Source organism: Medicago sativa, chromosome 4 (assembly GCF_051527215.1).
Source record: "Medicago sativa cultivar Bolivia chromosome 4, Bolivia_mono, whole genome shotgun sequence".
In the NCBI taxonomy this organism is placed as follows: Eukaryota; Viridiplantae; Streptophyta; class Magnoliopsida; order Fabales; family Fabaceae; genus Medicago; species Medicago sativa.
In genome coordinates this window covers 88,460,609-88,478,902 of record NC_140752.1, presented here as the reverse complement: position 1 = coordinate 88,478,902, position 18,294 = coordinate 88,460,609, and the positions used below count along the sequence as shown (strand labels likewise).

The window sequence follows — 18,294 nt, the reverse complement described above, 5'->3', positions numbered from 1 at the left end:
CAACAGTTGATGAAGCACTTTCAGATGATGGATGGATCCTAGCTATGCAAGAAGAGTTGAATCAATTTCAAAGAAATGATGTGTGGGATCTGGTACCCAAACCTCAGCACAAGAACATTATTGGAACAAAATGGGTATTCAGAAACAAGCTGAATGAGCAAGGTGAAGTAACAAGAAACAAAGCCAGACTTGTTGCACAAGGGTATAGTCAACAAGAAGGCATTGATTACACTGAAACGTTTGCTCCAGTTGCAAGATTGGAAGCAATCAGGTTACTTCTTTCCTATGCAGTTAATCATGGCATAATATTATATCAGATGGATGTCAAGAGTGCATTTCTCAATGGTGTCATAGAAGAAGAAGTGTATGTTAAGCAACCTCCTGGATTTGAGGATATTAAATATCCTGACCATGTTTTTAAATTGAAGAAATCACTATATGGCTTGAAACAAGCTCCCAGAGCTTGGTATGATAGACTAAGTAATTTCTTAATCAAAAATGATTTTAAGAGAGGACAGGTTGACACTACACTCTTCAGAAGGACCCTTGGGAAAGATATTCTTGTTGTGCAAATATATGTTGATGATATAATATTTGGTTCTACTAATGCATCTCTTTGCAAGGAATTTTCTGAGTTAATGCAGGATGAATTTGAAATGAGCATGATGGGAGAGCTGAAGTTCTTCCTTGGCATTCAAATCAATCAATGCAAAGATGGAGTCTATGTTCATCAATCAAAGTACACAAAGGAGCTTCTGAAGAAGTTCAAACTTGAAGATTGTAAAGTGATGAACACTCCAATGCATCCTACGTGCAACCTGAGCAAAGAAGATGAAGGAACTAAAGTAGATCAGAAGCTGTATAGAGGTATGATTGGTTCTTTGTTATACCTCACTGCATCTAGGCCAGATATTTTATTCAGTGTATGCTTGTGTGCAAGATTCCAATCAGATCCTAGAGAATCTCATATGACTGCTGTCAAGAGAATCTTCAGGTATTTGAAAGGAACAACCAATCTTGGACTCCTTTATAGGAAATCCTTAGATTATAAGCTAATTGGATTCTGTGATGCTGATTATGCTGGTGATAGGATTGAAAGAAAGTCAACCAGTGGCAATTGTCAATTTCTGGGTGATAATCTTATATCCTGGGCTAGCAAAAGACAAACAACTATTGCTATGTCTACAGCAGAAGCAGAATACATTTCAGCTGCAAGTTGTTGTACACAACTACTTTGGATGAAACATCAGTTGGAAGATTATCAGATAACTGCTAACAGTATTCCCATTTATTGTGATAATACTGCTGCTATTTGTTTGTCTAAAAATCCAATTTTGCATTCAAGAGCGAAGCACATTGAAATCAAACACCATTTTATCAGAGATTATGTTCAAAAAGGAATTTTAGATATACAATTCATTGATACTAAAAATCAATGGGCTGATATATTTACTAAGCCTTTAACTGTTGAAAGATTTGATTTTATAAAGAAAAATTTGAACATGCACTTTGTATCTGATTAAATGCTTGCTTGCTCCTGGATAGGATTTTAGGTTCTGAAGTTAGTTCAGAAGCAGTAGTCCATCAGAAGCTCTTTATTGAGGTTCTGAGGAAAACTCGCTTCTGATGATGACGTCAGCATCTGAAGTCCAGAAGCTGGATTTATTGCTTCTGAATAGTTGAATTAGTGGAAACGTTGGAAGTTACCTTTTAAAAAGTAACTTTTGGCCCACTAACTTGGTAGTTACTCTGTGAACTTCTTACGTGGCCTGTATGTGTTGGTGTATAACTAAAAGGGCAATGATGATTTAAAAGCTTTGAAAGTACTTTTCACGCGCCCCCAATTTTGTCATTAATGTTATGTTTGTTTGTCTCTTTTGAATTGCAATCGTTTTACTTTTAACACTTTGTCAATTCACACACTACTCACTCACAACAAACACATTTGCTCTCAAACCTCTTGCGAAGTAAGCGCATTCTCTCAACCTTAGAACCCTAAAATCTTCATCTTCTTCAAATCTTCGTAAATCATCAAATGGCATCATCAAGCTCAAAAGTTTCAGAATCTACATCAAACAAGCAAAGCGTATCAGAATCTGGGTCCATCTACAAAAAGAAGACTATGGATATTCCATGGGAATCCTTAATAGTTCAAGTAGAGTCACCGGTGGATTTTGCTTCACTCAAGAAGTATGAAGTAAACATGGAAGGTTTGATAGAAACTCAGATGATGTCTGAGTATTTCAAGATGCTAAATGGGCCAACATATGTGAACTTGGTCAAGGACTTTTGGTTAAAAGCTGAAGTGTACAATGAAAAGCCTGCAAAAGTCGTAAGCAAACAAGCGGGGTCAAAGAAAGGGAAAATGGTCATGGATATGAATCATACATCATTTGATAGCTTAGAAATAAGGTCTGAAGTGATGGGCATTCCTATAACCATCACTGAGGACGTTATAGCTAAAGCTTGTAGGATGCATGCAGAGGGAAGATTCCAAGAAATAGTCAGGAAGGAAGATGTCCTGCTAAAAGGTTACTACAACTCTCTTCTGGGTGGGAAGAAAGATGCAAAGCCTTCAGAGATGGAGATTCACAACAGAATGTTGGTGAAATTCAGTAATGATTGCTTCTTTCAAAGAGCAGGAGGGTCTGACCAACCCAACAACCAACAGAAGCTAGCAATTTATTTCATGACCAATCTTGAAAAGATAAACTTCCCCGGATATGTAATGGATCATCTCTGCTGGGCCATAAACGAAAGCACTACAAGAGGAAGAAAACAAGTACCCTATGGAAGATTGCTTTCTGAAATCTTTCATCAAGGAAGGGTGCTGGAGTTCTTAAAAAGGACAAGGAGTGCTTCTGATAAATGTTTCGAAGTTTCTACTGCTGAAAGGACTATCAGTAGCAGGAGCTTATGCTCTATGAAGTTCATCAAAGAAGCCCCTAAAGATGAAAAGTGGTTAGAGATGACAACTGCTGAAACTGAGATAATCAGGGACTTTCCTCCCATCTTTAAGGAAAGTGACTCTGATTTCCTAGTTCAATCAGTAGCTGAGTACGTCTTGGAGGAAGATGCAAGGTCTCAGGAGGAAGCTGCTCTTGCTAAAGGGAAAGGCAAGAAGGCCAAGGCAGTTGCTGTGTCAGAAGCTGCTGTTTCTGAGGCACCTGAAGGGAAAAGGGCCAGAACTAGTTCTGAATCAGAAGCTGCTCCTACTAAAGGAAAGAAGGCCAGAACTAGTACTGAGTCAGAAGCTGCTAAACCTGTTTTTATCAAGGAAAAAGGAAAGATGCAGAAGGTTGGTGCTGCTTCTATTCCACAGAAGAGGAGAAAAGGTAAGGCAGACTTGGTAATCACTCAAGAGCAGCTGGATGAAGCTCTTGAAGAAATAGAGAAAGAGGAGGCTGATCCCAAGCTGAAGAAGAAGAAGGCTCCCCTTCAACTTGTGAGTCCTATGGTTGAGATGACTCGAATAAGGAAAAGGATGGCAGATGAACGTGCTGCTGATCTTATATCAGAAAGAAAGGATCAAAAAGCTCAATACATTCATCAAAGAGATGAAAAGCTCAAGGCTTTGGGATTGGAGGACTGTGATAGGTTCTACAAAGATAAACTGGCTGAAGTAAGAGCCATTGCTGGTAAACCTACTGAAGACAATGAGGAAGACGATATGATGCTCGTCTTTGAAAATGCTCCAGCAGAGGGAACTTCAGAAGCAGTTTCTCAATCTGCTGATCCACAGAAGATCACTTCTGAAGCTGACCCTGCAGATCAGGTAATCCAGATTCCAGTCACCTCTATCCCCACTTCACCCTCTTCACCATCAGCACCTGAACAAATAGAAGACACTTCTGTCTTAGACAATCTTGCTCTCCACTACTCAGGTGAATTACCCATAGACAAAACTTCAGAAAAGGCCTCTGAAACAACTCCAGAAGCAGCTGCTTCTGAAAATGTTGTTTCAGAAAACCCCCATCAACAAACACCTGAACCACAAAAACCCACAACACCCCCACAATCACCAATAGCCATCATTGACCCCCAACTCAACAATCAAACAACAACTTCACTACAACAACCACCAACTGAAACTGAATTTCAACCTTTACCTGAACACTCTCCAGAACCAACTCCCATGGATGTTGACATCTCTCAAGTCAATGTTCAAGACTCAACCTCCACCACACACATTGATTCTGACCAGCCTTCGTCTTCAAACACACAAACACACCTTACCTTTCCAATTCCTAACCCCATTCAAGATTTAGAAAACAGTGATTCTGATCTTGAAACCCTTGATCATCCACCCACAAACATCCTGGAATCTGGATATATTAATTCTGAGCTTCTCACAATCTTGAGTCAGATGCATAATCTGGTGGATCAAAGAAGGACAATTGATCTCACAGGTGCATATGAAGACTCCTGGGCATCTCTTCAAAACCGGGCAGCTGGGGTTATTGAAGAAATCAAGGCCAAATGCATCAGAGTCAAGCAAGCTTCAGTCAGAAGGCTAATGGAGCAAGTGAATCAGAGTCTTAGAGTAAGAAGTTCTACACTGCTCCTGGCAAACCAGCCTTTCTTCTTTGAAACGGATTACTTGACCAGAGAAGCAAGGCTGTGTAAGCTTCTGAAGAAACAGATGGCACAGCAGCAGCAAGAAGCTAGAGAAAGGGAACAAGCTCTTCTTCAGAGGCAACAACAACTTGAAGAACTGTTGAAGAAGAAGATTGAAGAAATGGAAGAGATGAAGAAACAACAACAAACCAACCCTTAGTTGCACACCCTTGTGTTTTTCTTTGTTTGTTGTCTGTTTTAAAATTTCTTAGTCCTTGCTTCTGAAACCATCTTGTCTTATTTCTCTTGCTTCTGAATGCTTACTGATTCTGACTGTTTAGCTGCTTCTGACAATTGATATACATGTTCATATATTTTGCTCTGACTTATTTAGTTCACTTTCTTTTATACTCTCTCCTGTTTGAGTTTTTCTCATATCTTTTTGTCTTTTATGCTTAAATTTATTTTAATTTTTTTTTTGATAATGACAAAAGGGGGAGTATATGTGACAAGTATTTAAAGGCTCTGAGCCCCATTAATGGCATTTGAAATTTTTGAAAACCTTCTATCATTTTTTTTTACCTTATTGGTATAAGCTATGAACGAACGAAGGAGTATCAAAATTCAAGTAAAATTAATTGAACCATTCTTCTTATCTATAAGTTAATTCTTTCAATGATTCAATTTTGTTTTTAAGCTCTGATAATATTATTGCGCGAAAAATGAATTTAATTAACCTGGATAGAACTTAGGGGGAGCTTACAAACCTCACCTTAAAGACTATCAGACTCAGGGGGAGTTTGAGCTTACAAACCTCAGATTCTGAGCTTACAAACCTCAGAACCCCAAAGTCAACTTGTTAATTAGATTAACAACAATTGATCAATTTTAAATACTTTTGTTTGTCATCATCAAAAAGGGGGAGATTGTTGGAACAAAATGTGTTTAACAATGAACCTTAAAGGGTTTTGATGATAACAAGGTATTAAAAATTGTAAATTGGACTAGCTAATATTTGTTCAAGTGTACAGGACCATAATTATAAAGTTACATCATCATTGGTTCTGAATGAGCAAATAAAGAGCTATGGAAACAACAAAAATTTGAAGCTTGGACGCTCCTGAAGGCAACTTGCTACTGAAGAGAAAAAGCGCTCCTGAAGTCAAGCTGCTCCTGAAGAAATAGCGCTCCTGAAGTAAGCTGCTCCTGAAGAATAGTGCTTCTGAAGACAAGAGGTCCAGAAGCCACATCATCAGAAGCTGCGTCATCAGAAGCTGCAGAAGTCATATCATCAGAAGCTGCATCATCAGAAGCTGCCTCATCAGAAGCCATTTCACCAGAAGCTGAATATCAACTGGATTTGCAAAGAATCAAGAATTGAAGAATTATCAATGCAAAAGCTGTCTATTGGATTCGAAAACACAAACAAAGGATTAGTGGAGTTTGCAACGGTCATTTCAAAGGTGTTTGAAGGCGTGTGTTTGCAATTTGGACGAAAGCGTTGACATTGTACTTTGTACGAATTGTACAACCACGTTCTCCACTACTCTGTTTTGTGTCCGTGCTACAGGACAAGAAAACAGCTCCAGAATACGGTTTCGCCTGCATAGATGTTCCTTTGGATAAGGAATGGATTTCAAATTTGTTCTTCATAAGACAACAGCCAAATCAGGCAAAAGATTATTGGTGAAAGATCAAGCTTCAACAACGACTCTTTGGTGTGCTGGCAATTTCACAACGTCTCTCTCACACCTCTATATAAAGGAGTGAAGACCTAGAGAATTGGTAATGCAAGAACGCTGAACGAAAGACTCACAAGATTTTCACAAGTACTAAACCTCTGCTGAAATTGTTCTGCATTCACTTAGAATTTCTGTGTCTCAAAGTCATATCTTAGAAATTCTTAAGTCCATTGAGTCTGTATCTGATTTGTATTGTGAGCACCTCTGATTGTATATCAAGTGTTCAACCTTAAACAATTTTCTGTGTAATTTTGTTTAGTTAGGAAGTCTCTTGCAGTTGTGCTTGAGCAGGAAGTCTCTTGATTGTGTTCTTGAGCAAAGGAAGTCTCTTGCTTGTGTGCTTGAGCATTGGAAGTCTCTTGCTTGTGTGCTTGAGCATTTGTAATCAGATATTACTCATAGTGAAATCTCCTTGGAAGTGCAAGGGGGACTGGACTACTTCCGGATTGTGGAAGGAACCAGTATAATTGCTTTGTGTCGTTCTTCTTCTCTCTCTCTCTGTTTTATTCCGCTGCATTTAGATTCTGATTATCACTTCAGAAGCTGTCTCGCTTAGCTTCTGATCAGTGTGTTCAGTTTTTAGGAGAAACGAAGAATTTTTCTAAAACACAATTCAACCCCCCCTTCTTGTGTTTTTCTCACCTTCAACATAGTCACTGTCCTTGAGGATTTTATCCGCCTCATAAGCGCATATCCTTCCAGGATACAACAGTTCTTCCTCGTTATGAATCATAACTGTGTTAGTTTTGTTACTAATTCAAGTTTAGTTTAGTGGTAATCATGTTTAAATGATTATTCACAGTTTGTTTTAGTTTGTTTTAAAATTTGTTACAAGTTTGTTAGAGTGTAGCCAATAAGAGGTTAGGGTTTGTTACATTGCTTATGCTTTAAGCTACCTAACTAGTTGTGTATATAAGCTACAACTCATTGTACATATTTGATATCATTCAATAAACAACTTTACTTTCATCAATTCATACTCTTTCTCTTCTCTTAATTTCTCTCAAAACTCATAATACCCCATAACCAGAAACTGCTTCTGGTTACTGCTTCTGATAGAAACTGCTTCTGATAGAAAACTGCTTCTGGTTTTCTGATTGCTTGTTCAACAAGCTTGCTGCGCTAACAAATTGGCATCTAGAGCCTGTGGTTTTGATAAAAAGGGTTAAACAAGATCTTCAATCACGCAATTGCAGAAAGAAACGCTGAAGGAATCACCATGAACGGTAGCAGCAGTTTCAATACGCATCTTCCAATTCTTGAAGCACGTAATTGGGAACGATGGAGTGCAGTGATGAAGAACCTGTTTGGTGCACAAGATTTGCTTGAAATTGTGTAGAATGGTGTAGCTGATTTAGCAGCGAATGCGACAGAAGTGCAAAGGAACGCACACAGAGATCTGAAGAAGAAAGATTGCAAGGCTCTGTTCTTGATTCAACAAAGTCTTGATGAAGCCAACTTTGAAAGAATCTCAAAGACGGTTAGTTCCAAGGAAGCCTGGGATATTCTTTCAAAGTACCATGAAGGTGATGATAAGGTGAAGATGATTAAACTTCAATCACTAAGAAGGAAGTTTGAGTTGATGCAGATGGAAGATGATCAGAAAATTGCTGAATACATCTCCAAACTTATCAATTTTGTGAATCAGATGAAGGCTTGTGGGGTGATAAGTGCCAGGAAGTAGTATTTTAAGCATTCATTTATGGCACGTTTGTTACTTGTTTCACAAGTTATCTAGGGAAAAGCCGAGAGAAAATTGAATTTTGACCTCTTACGCTTTAGTCATCTTACTCTACCCATTTGTGCAGGAAATGAATGTCAAGACATCAAGCAAGAATCAAAAACAACAAATTTGGGCAAAGGCAATCTCGCCATGGCGAGCCACTGGCGAGCTAAAAGGCGAGCAACTCCAGAGAGCTCCAGGCCACTTCGCCACAGAGATGGCCATGGCGAGAAATTTCGCCAGGCGAAATACTGGCGAGCTGAATGGCGAAGAGTTCCAGAAAGTTGGAAGATCAGGACAAGAGAACTTCGACATGGCGAGCAAAATTCTGCCTGGCGAAGTAAGGCGGTTTCATCTGAGCTTGGTGACGTGGCAGAAACCCACTGGTGAAGGAAGCTCATCTCGCCATGGCGAGACAAATTCCGCCAGGCGAAATATAACTTTTTCAGATTCATATAAAAGCTCAATTGCTCTCATTTCAGACATTATCTTATCATATCTTAGAGAGGGAATAGGGCGAAAATACAGTGTATTCATTGGCCAATAGTGTTTGATTGAGATTTCATCAAGATCCTTGGAGAAATCAAGTTCATTGCATGGATTCTCAACTCTTCTTCCACTTTTGTAAAGTTCTCATGACAATGATGAACTAAATCTCCTTAGTTGGAATTAGAGGTACTTGATTGAGCTTAGAATGTAATCTTTAATCTTGTAATATATGATTCTAGCATTTTATATGATATTGAAGTTATTCTTGCAATTCAATTCTAATCTTTGATTTAATTGATATTGAAAAGTACTTTTGAATCTAGGTTTAGAATATCCATCTATCAAAACAACAATTCTAGACAGAGGATTGATGTTTCGATAATCACACAAGGTATTGGAACTTAAAACTTTCGGATCGTTGAATAGATTGAGAAATCATCGATTAAACGATACGATCAACAATTGGGTTGTTTAATGGTTTGGGAAATCAGCCATTGAACAATACAATTGATTTCATAAGATTATTTGGACACGAATAATCTTGTTGAGCGATACGTGATAATATCGGTAAAAAGCTAGAATTCATATAGGTGATTATTAGGTTATGTTTGACGCTTAATCAAATAACTCTAATTCCAACGCTTTTACGCCTTATTACTCTCCACTTTTACTTTGGCAATTTAGTTAACTTAGTTAAAAACAAACAAACAACTTATCTTTTAAACTTAAAATGATATGTGATGTTGAACAATCTTTGATATCGCACTAGTCCCTGAGGAGACGATTTATACATACTTATCTTGTTTGATGCAAAAAGACTACATCATGGGGAAGCAATGACAGATCAACAGATTGTTGAACAAATCATGAGGACTCTATCTCCAAGATTTGATTTCATTGTGGTAGCAATTCAGGAATCAAAAGATGTCAAGACATTGAAGATTGAGGAGTTGCAGAGTTCTTTAGAAGCTCATGAATTGATGGTTTCAGAAAGGAGCAGTGAAAGATCAATTCAACAAGCCTTGCAAGTTCAAACTATCAAGAAGGATGAAAATGATAGAAAGAATTCCAAGAAAGGGAGGAAAAACTCTAAGGGAGGAAATGGATCTAAAGGCAAGAACAATGGATCTGAAAAGGGTGAATCTTCAAAGGAAGGAAATTCTAATCAGAAGAAGAAAACTGATAAGAAGAAGATTCAATGTTTCAAATGTGAGAAATTTGGGCACAATGCTTCAGAGTGTTGGTCTGGTAAAGGAAAGCAATCAAAGAATGATGAAGAGGAAGCAAAAATTGCACAAGATGATTCAGATTCAGAGTCATTACTCATGATGGTTACAACAACCAGTAATGAGAGCTGCAATTCAGAAAGTTGGTTCTTAGATACTGGGTGTTCTAATCACATGACTGGTAACAAGACATGGTTAAGGCAAGTGGATCCTGGAAGGAATACAAAAGTGAAGCTTGCAGATCATAGAGTCTTAGTTGCAGAAGGAATGGGGAATATTGCTATTGAAGGGAAGAATGGAAAAAGGGCAATAATTGAAGAAGTTCTCTATGTTCCTGGAATGCAGTGCAATTTACTGAGTGTGAGTCAATTCATTCAGAAAGGATACTCAGTGGTTATGAAGGACAACACCTTCAAACTGTTTGATAAAGATCAAAGGTTAGTGTTGAAAACTCCTCTTGCAAAGAATAGAACTTTTCAGACCAATATGAAAGCTGTGGAACTGAATTGCTTATCAGCTATAGTGAAAGATGAAGATAGCTGGCTCTGGCATTATAGGTATGGTCATCTCAATTTTAGAGGTCTTAATCATTTGGTTGATAAAGAAATGATACTTGGTGTACCTAAAATTGAAATACCAAACACTGTCTGTGGTACTTGCTTATTGGGAAAGCAACCTAGAAATGCATTCAGTTCTAGTATGGCTAGTAGATCAAAGGAACCACTTAATGTTGTGTATTCAGATGTTTGTGGTCCTTTAGAGGTTCCTTCATTAGGGGGCAACAAATACTTTATTAGTTTTGTTGATGAGTTCAACAGAAAAATCTGGTTATATCTGATCAAGGCCAAAAGTGAAGCATTTGAAATGTTTCAGAAGTTTAAAATCTTGGTAGAAAAGCAAAGTGGAAAGTCTATTAAGATTTTAAGAACTGATGGTGGTGGAGAGTATACCTCAAAGGTGTTTGAGAAGTTTTGTGAAGACAATGGTATTGTGCATGAAGTCACTGCTCCATACACTCCACAACATAATGGTTTGGCTGAGAGAAGGAATAGAAGCCTGCTTGACATGACCAGAAGCATGCTCAAGCTGAAGAAGATGCCTAACACTTTCTGGGGAGAAGCAGTAAGAACTGCAGCCTACATCTTGAACAGATGCCCCACTAAGAGACTTGATCAGATTCCTGAAGAGATTTGGACTGGTTGCAAGCAGTCAGCAAAACACTTAAGAGTGTTTGGTTCACTATGTTATATGCATATCCCTGATGCAAAGAGAAGAAAGCTGGGAGACAAGAGTGAGCCTATGATATTGGTTGGTTATCATGAAACAGGTGCTTACAGATTATATCATCCTCTAAATCATTCAATAGTGATTAGTAGAGATGTTAAAATCAGTGAAAATGAAGCATGAGATTGGAATAGGAAAGAGAAGAGTTCCAGTCATACAATTCCCACTGCAATTGTAGAAGATGATCAAGCTGAACAAGTTCAACTTGATACTGAAGTTCAACCTGAAGTGCAAGCTGAAGAAAATCCAGTCATCAGAACTTCAACTAGACAGAGATTTGCTTCAACTAGATTAGTTGGACATGAAGTCACTCCAGATAATTTAGTTAATGAAGATGGGGAATTTGTGCACTTTGCACTATTAGCAGATGCTGAACCAATCAATCATGAAGAGGCACTGAATGAGAGTGTGTGGAAAGGTCCAATGATTGAAGAGTTGAATTCAATCAACAGAAACAACACATGGGAACTCACAGAACTGCCTGCAAACAAGAAACCAATAGATGTGAAGTGGGTTTTCAAGTTGAAATTGAAACCAAATGGTGAAGTAGCCAAGCACAAAGCAAGACTAGTGGCTAGAGGATTCATGCAGAAGGCTGGTATGGATTACTTTGAAGTATATGCTCTAGTAGCAAGACTTGAGACTGTGAGATTGATAGTGGCTATAGCTTGTGGCAGAAACTGGCCAATGCATCATCTGGATGTAAAATCTGCCTTTCTAAATGGTCCTTTACATGAAGAAGTATATGTGACACAGCCACCAGGTTTCAAAATCAAAGGGAAGGAGAATATGGTGTACAGATTACACAAAGCCCTCTATGGTTTGAAACAGGCACCAAGAGCTTGGAACAAGAGAATTGACTGTTTTCTTGTGCAGCAAGAATTTGTCAAATGCAAGTCTGAATATGGTGTTTATGTGAAGAAAGGAAATGAAGGTAATCAACTTCTTATCTGTCTATATGTTGATGATCTGATAATGACTGGTAGTGATGAAGCTGAAATAGAAGCATTCAAAACTCAGATGATGAATGAGTTTGAAATGTCAGATTTAGGAAGATTGACATACTTTTTAGGCATGGAATTTACTGAAGATACAGAGGGTCTGGTGATGCATCAAAGGAAATATGCATCTGACATATTGAAAAGGTTCAATATGAGTGACTGCAATCCATCATCATCACCTGCTGAGACAAATGTAAAGCTTGTGATGAATGAAGATGAAGAACTGGTGGATCCTACATTGTTCAAACAAATTGTAGGGTCATTGAGGTATCTATGCAATAGTAGGCCTGATATTGCATATGCAGTTGGTATAATCAGTAGATTCATGAGTGAACCAAGAGTATCTCACCTGCTAGCAGCCAAAAGGGTGATGAGATACATCAAAGGGACACTGCAGTATGGTATTCTATTTCCAAAAGGCTTGAATGATAGTTCTATGGAACTGATAGCATATTCTGATGCTGACTGGTGTGGAGACAAACAGGATAGAAAGAGCACTTCAGGGTACCTATTCAAGTTCTTAAATGCTCCAATTTCATGGTGTGCTAAGAAGCAACCAATTGTAGCATTGTCAACCTGTGAATCTGAGTACATTGCAGGATGTATGGCAGCATGTCAGGCAGTCTGGTTGGAGAATGTACTCAAGGAAATGGAGATAGAGGTTAGCAGACCTATATCATTGTTCATAGACAACAAATCTGCTATAAGCTTGGCAAGAAACCGAGTTCTGCATGGGAGAAGCAAGCATATAGAGGCTAAGTTTCATTTTCTAAGGGAGCAAGTAAACAAAGGAGCACTGCAGATTGTTCACTGCTCTACTGAGCTGCAGCTTGCAGACATATTCACTAAAGCCTTGAAGGTTGACAGGTTCATCAAGCTCAGAAGCTTGATTGGAATGAAGGAAGTGGAAACTTGAATTAAGGGAGGATGTTAGTTTTGTTACTAATTCAATTTTAGTTTAGTGGTAATCATGTTTAAATGATTATTCACAGTTTGTTTTAGTTTGTTTTAAAATTTGTTACAAGTTTGTTAGAGTGTAGCCAATAAGAGGTTAGGGTTTGTTACATTGCTTATGCTTTAAGCTACCTAACTAGTTGTGTATATAAGCTACAAATCATTGTACATATTTGATATCATTCAATAAACAACTTTACTTTCATCAATTCATACTCTTTCTCTTCTCTTAATTTCTCTCAAAACTCATAATACCCCATAACCAGAAACTGCTTCTGGTTACTGCTTCTGGTTTTCTGATTGCTTGTTCAACAAGCTTGCTGCGCTAACAAACTGGAGGTGACAGAACAGCTTGAATTTGCTAAACACAAGAGATACAATCTAGGAATAAAATATTGAAAGAGAAGAGATCGCTAGTTTGCTGCTGGTGGATACTATTTATATTGATCAGAATGAAGGAAATAAAGAAGGAACGTGGTCATTATTTTTTCCTACTAGTGGGGAAGTAAGGCATGATAATAGGAAAATTTCTAACAGACTCATGGTCAAAGCAACACCAAACAGAATTTAGAAGAATAAGTTTTGGACTGAGTAAAGCATCACGTGGTCAAAACACCATGACATGTAGTTTATAAAATCATGAATTAGAGTAGGTGTCAAAAGGACCAATTTATGTTAACTTTTGAAATAAAATAAAACTCTAAAATGCATATATTTAAATATGTTTTATTAGAAAATTGTTGTCGGAGGTTATTAGAAAATTGTTATTATAAAATTTGCTTTAAAATTAACAAATTCACTATTGTTGTTAGCCTTCTTCTTTCTAAGCATATAATCAACATTTTTCGACAAATTTATTTTTTCATATGATCTTCACATTTTTATTTTGTCAAATAGTCTAGTAGCTGGACTCCCACATTTTAAATGTGAAGAAACATGGAGTTTGAGATTCAAACCCTAATCCCTTGCATGATATTCTCCTTGTAGTTACCAAGTGAGTCGTGTTTATAGAACCATGATCTTCACATTTTAATTTCCTCTTTTTTTTGTCTTTATGATGATAAATGATTTATACAACATTTACACATTTTCAAATAACATATTTTTTATTGTGTATACTAGAAAGTTTAGCGTTGTCAAAAAATAAAATAAAAAGATACTAGAAAGTCCAGTATTATGTTTTGTGCTTATTATTATTGTTTTTAATTAGCTTATGTGCCCCCAACCCAAAATAAAAGGCTTTATAGACAAACCATAACTTATGCACTTTGTATATGATCTGAAAATTCTTAAATGTGTAGCATATTTAATTTGCCGTATTAAGATTATTTTCTGCCATTCTTTTAATTAATGATAGCTTAACAAATTGACTTAGCCATCAAAAGTTTCAATATATTAGAGAGAGAGAGAGTAGGGAAGAGTGGGATAGCGAGCGGGGTAAAGGGAAAGAGTAAACATTATTAGTAAACTACCTCAAAAATACAAACCGATTCTAAATCGATTTTAAAATGAACCAAAACTGATTTTAAAAAGTGGCTCAGTACAAAACTATATGAAATGGTTCAGCTGAAAATATGGTTCAATGCAGTTTGGTTAATGGTTTGGATCAGTTAACTAGATAATTTGAACTCCCCTTCAAGAGATTGATTGCATAAGTATGGTTTTGTCGATGGGGACGTTTTAGGGGTCTAGTTAGAGATTTCATTTGACGGAAAGATTTACGCACAAAAAAAATTCAAGATGGGGTGGACTATGGTCATGATAATTTGTTTAATAATAACATTATGAATATCTGTTAAAACTGCATAGAGGTATCTATGTTAAAGATGTATTTTCTTGTGTTTGCAGTTTAGAAGTGTTCGGATTCTATTATTCAAAAATTTAAAAAACACACTTTAGATTTCATAATTTAAATGGAGATAAAATGAAATTTTTGAAAGTGCGAGATAAGTTTTAGAAGATCTATGGTTTCAATATTTCTGTAGCTTATTGGGCTAATCCCATTATACAAATATATGAGTTTTTTTCCTTAAAGAAAGAACCAACTTATTATTATTATTTTTGTAAGTTGGTAAAAAATAATACTTGCAGGTAGCTTAACAAAACCAATAAGCTTATTTTTTACATTAGTTAAAATGAAAAAAGTAATAAACCGGTATTAGTCTATCAAAGAATATATTTGGAAGAAAAATGCTAATTTGGAAAAAAGTAATACCGGTTTATTACTTTTTTCATTTTAACTAATGTAAAAAATCTTTTCAACACTAGTCTCTTGGACATGGCTCTGATAAATAAAATATTAGGGTGAGAAGATAATGTCTCAGTCTAAAGCAAAGAAAACTTTTAAGATTTAAAGAATACTCCATTCGAGAAAACTTGAACCTCGCACCTCCATATCCAAAAATGTAGTTTGGATGGATGAGTGTCCATCAACTGGACACTTAAGACTATACCAATGTTGGGTGATAAGGGGTCCTGGGTATCATCATATTGACTTTTGAAAAACAAATAGAATTTGACATCACACGTTATAATCCAAAATCTTATGGTAGGGTGGATCCATTTTTAACATTGAATCGAATTTGTTGCTTCGATATCTTGGTCGATAGCAACCAGTATTTTAAAGGAGGAAGAAGAACGTGGAAGAAGTTCTTTAAAAAAAACGTGGAAAATCCAAACTTTCGAAACAATATTTATTATTCCAACGTCATTCAACAACAGTGTTACATATTTATAACAGAGCAACATGAAATAGGTAAAACTGGTTGAGTTGCAGAATAAGATGTTACACAAATTAATGTACTTGGAAAATTCACAAATTATTGAAGTTATCAAGTTCTTCCGAACCCTTTTCACCACCCTGCTTTTCAATAGCTTTTAGAAGCACTTGAGTAATATATGTAACATCAAGAGTTTGATCCTCAGCCACTATAATAGCTTCTATGGAAAACCCATTTTTGCATGAAACTCTTGCTTGTTGAACATTCACACAAATCTCTTCAAAAGCCTGTAGAATAGAAACCAACTTGTCACCTCCTTTTTCACATGTAACCTTCACCATAAATGTTCCTGCCCTTATTTTCTCTATTTTAACATCCTGTTAAATTTTGCAAAACATATAAAAAAAATCATCAATATCATATTACGGTAACATTGTAATTTTGTTGAGTACTGAGGGCGAAGGCAGAAATTTGATCTTAAGGGGACCAAGACAATTACATCGGCCTAAAAATGAAGTTCTATGACAAAATATGGTACTTGTTCATATTCATATCTAAAACATTTAGGACAATATCTAGGAAAATTCTTAGTTTATTTAAGGGATTGTTTGGTAACACAATTTTGATTTTATTGCTTATAGTTTATGTTTATAAGTTCATTTGACTAAAAAGACTCGTTAGGTAACCGTCACTTTTTCACGAGCTTATTATAACGTTTTTTGGTAAGCTAATTCAAGTAACTTATAGTTTATCATTATTTATCTCAATTTTACCATTGTAATCTTAATAAAAAAGTTAAATATTCATTAAATATATCATTTTTATGTCATATTTATAAGTTAGTTCATCCATTAATTCTACAAAACACTATAAATTCAATCAACCAACTTATCTGCTATCAACTATAAGCTAGCAAACTCATCTGTATAAGCTAGTTTATGCGATATTCGCTATTCTTTACCAAACAAAATCTTAGAACACTGTAAAAATATTTCAATATTTTAAAATGAGGAACATAAAAGGTTTTTTTTCTTTTTTTTTCCGATAAACTCAAATATTCTCTGCACATAACTCAAAACTATGTTTTTGAAACAACTAAAATATGATATTTGAGATTTAATTTTTAAAATTTAAGTGTGGTTCTTCAATTCATGCCTCACCGCCTCAAAGTTTCTTTCAATTTTTTCTTTCTTTTCGTCCTTATCATAGTATAATATATATTTTTTTTCCGTGAAAGCTAGAGGATAGTATAGCTTATTAATATTATATCGTATACATGATCATATATGAAATCATTTGGGGCGGGGGACAGTTGAGCATGGCTCATAGTCATCCTTATTTATTAATTTTGTTACGTCTGCAGCAGCTTAACCTAATTTTTTTCCGCTCATTTGCTTTATTAGGTTTGCAATTATTTAACCTAACAAATTCCATTTAAAAAAATGCATTGCACACCAATTTATTTCCTATCCGCGAGAGGGATCAGTGAACACTATAAACCCTAATCATTCACGAAATAATAGAGAATTACAACTGCTCTTTAGTGGCCACACTTGGCCGCATTGCATAACGATCATGTTCATTGTTTTGCGATTTATCATTTCTTTACTCTTATGTAATTAGTTGTTGTTCTAACCGGGACCATGACTTTAGTAGGCCCCGCTATTAGCTCGTCCTTTGTTGATTGCATGTTTGCATTTAATTGAAGGTGATAGTGTGATTTTGTTGAAATGGAAAGTGTAATTTTTACACTGCGACCCTGTGATCCTGTCAAACTCACCAACAATTCAAAGTTTCAAACAAGAACTAAAGAGAATAAAAATAAAGATACCTTGTTATCTTTGTTGACATTATTTAGTAGGCTAATGTAGCATCTTCTCGTGGCTATCAGGTTTTTATACTCTCTTTTGACAGTTTCCAGTGCCAGCTTTAGCTTTTGTATCTGTAGAAAAGTACTCTTAGCAATGGAATTTCTGTTAGCCTTCAAAACAAACCAGCAACAATTTTATTGCTTGAAAAATTAACAAATATATATAGTGGCTACATTTGTGCAATAATGTAAAAGAGAAGGCAGAATGTTGTACATCATTGTTGTTGGAGTTGGTAAGGAAACGCAGAATGTGAAGTCTTCTGCGCAGTGCTACTACTACCCTTTTCTGCACCTTGCAAGCCATTACTTTATTATTATGTTTACTGGTATTTCTATCTCGTGATTTCTGAATGTTGAAGTGTGAGAATACTTTAACTCCTGTATGATATTTATAGTTGGTGAATTGGAGTGTGGTGTCTTGGATTCTTGCCATTGGATTGGAATTGATAAAAATAAGCTATGGCTACTTTCTGTCTGTCCTATATGTGAAATATGAAATGATGGGTTAGGGTTATTAACTAAATATTTTCTTCTCTTGAAAATGATGAAATTTTAATTGAAAAATATAAATATCCTTAAGATTTTTTTTTGTTGGACAAGACTTTGTTAAGATTATTATTATAAAAGAAAGTTAAAGACCAACCGTTGCGTGAATTTTCTTGACAATGTACGAACGCGTTTTATGGTTGGGTGTGACCTTTCGACATGTTTTTCCGTAGTATTTAGAA

The 18,294-nt window shown here is 36.1% G+C and overlaps 1 protein-coding gene across 3 annotated transcripts; it reads right to left on the bottom strand.

Moving 5' to 3' along the window:
- Nucleotides 1–15,655: 15,655 nt before the first annotated feature.
- Nucleotides 15,656–17,910, bottom strand: LOC146933370 (uncharacterized). 3 transcript variants are annotated; one of them, XM_085708392.1, is made up of 3 exons: nt 17,781–17,910; nt 17,528–17,677; nt 15,656–16,073 (listed from the first exon to the last, which is right to left on the bottom strand). In XM_085708392.1, the coding sequence occupies exons 1-3, from the start codon at nt 17,868–17,870 to the stop codon at nt 15,789–15,791; spliced, it is 525 nt and encodes a 174-aa protein (XP_085564518.1). In that variant the 5' UTR covers nt 17,871–17,910; the 3' UTR covers nt 15,656–15,788. The 3 variants fall into 3 exon arrangements, with proteins under 3 accessions (XP_085564518.1, XP_085564520.1, XP_085564519.1); XM_085708394.1 differs by having other exon boundaries at nt 17,528–17,638; XM_085708393.1 differs by having other exon boundaries at nt 17,528–17,653; nt 17,781–17,909.
- Between the last annotated feature and the right edge of the window lie 384 nt (nt 17,911–18,294).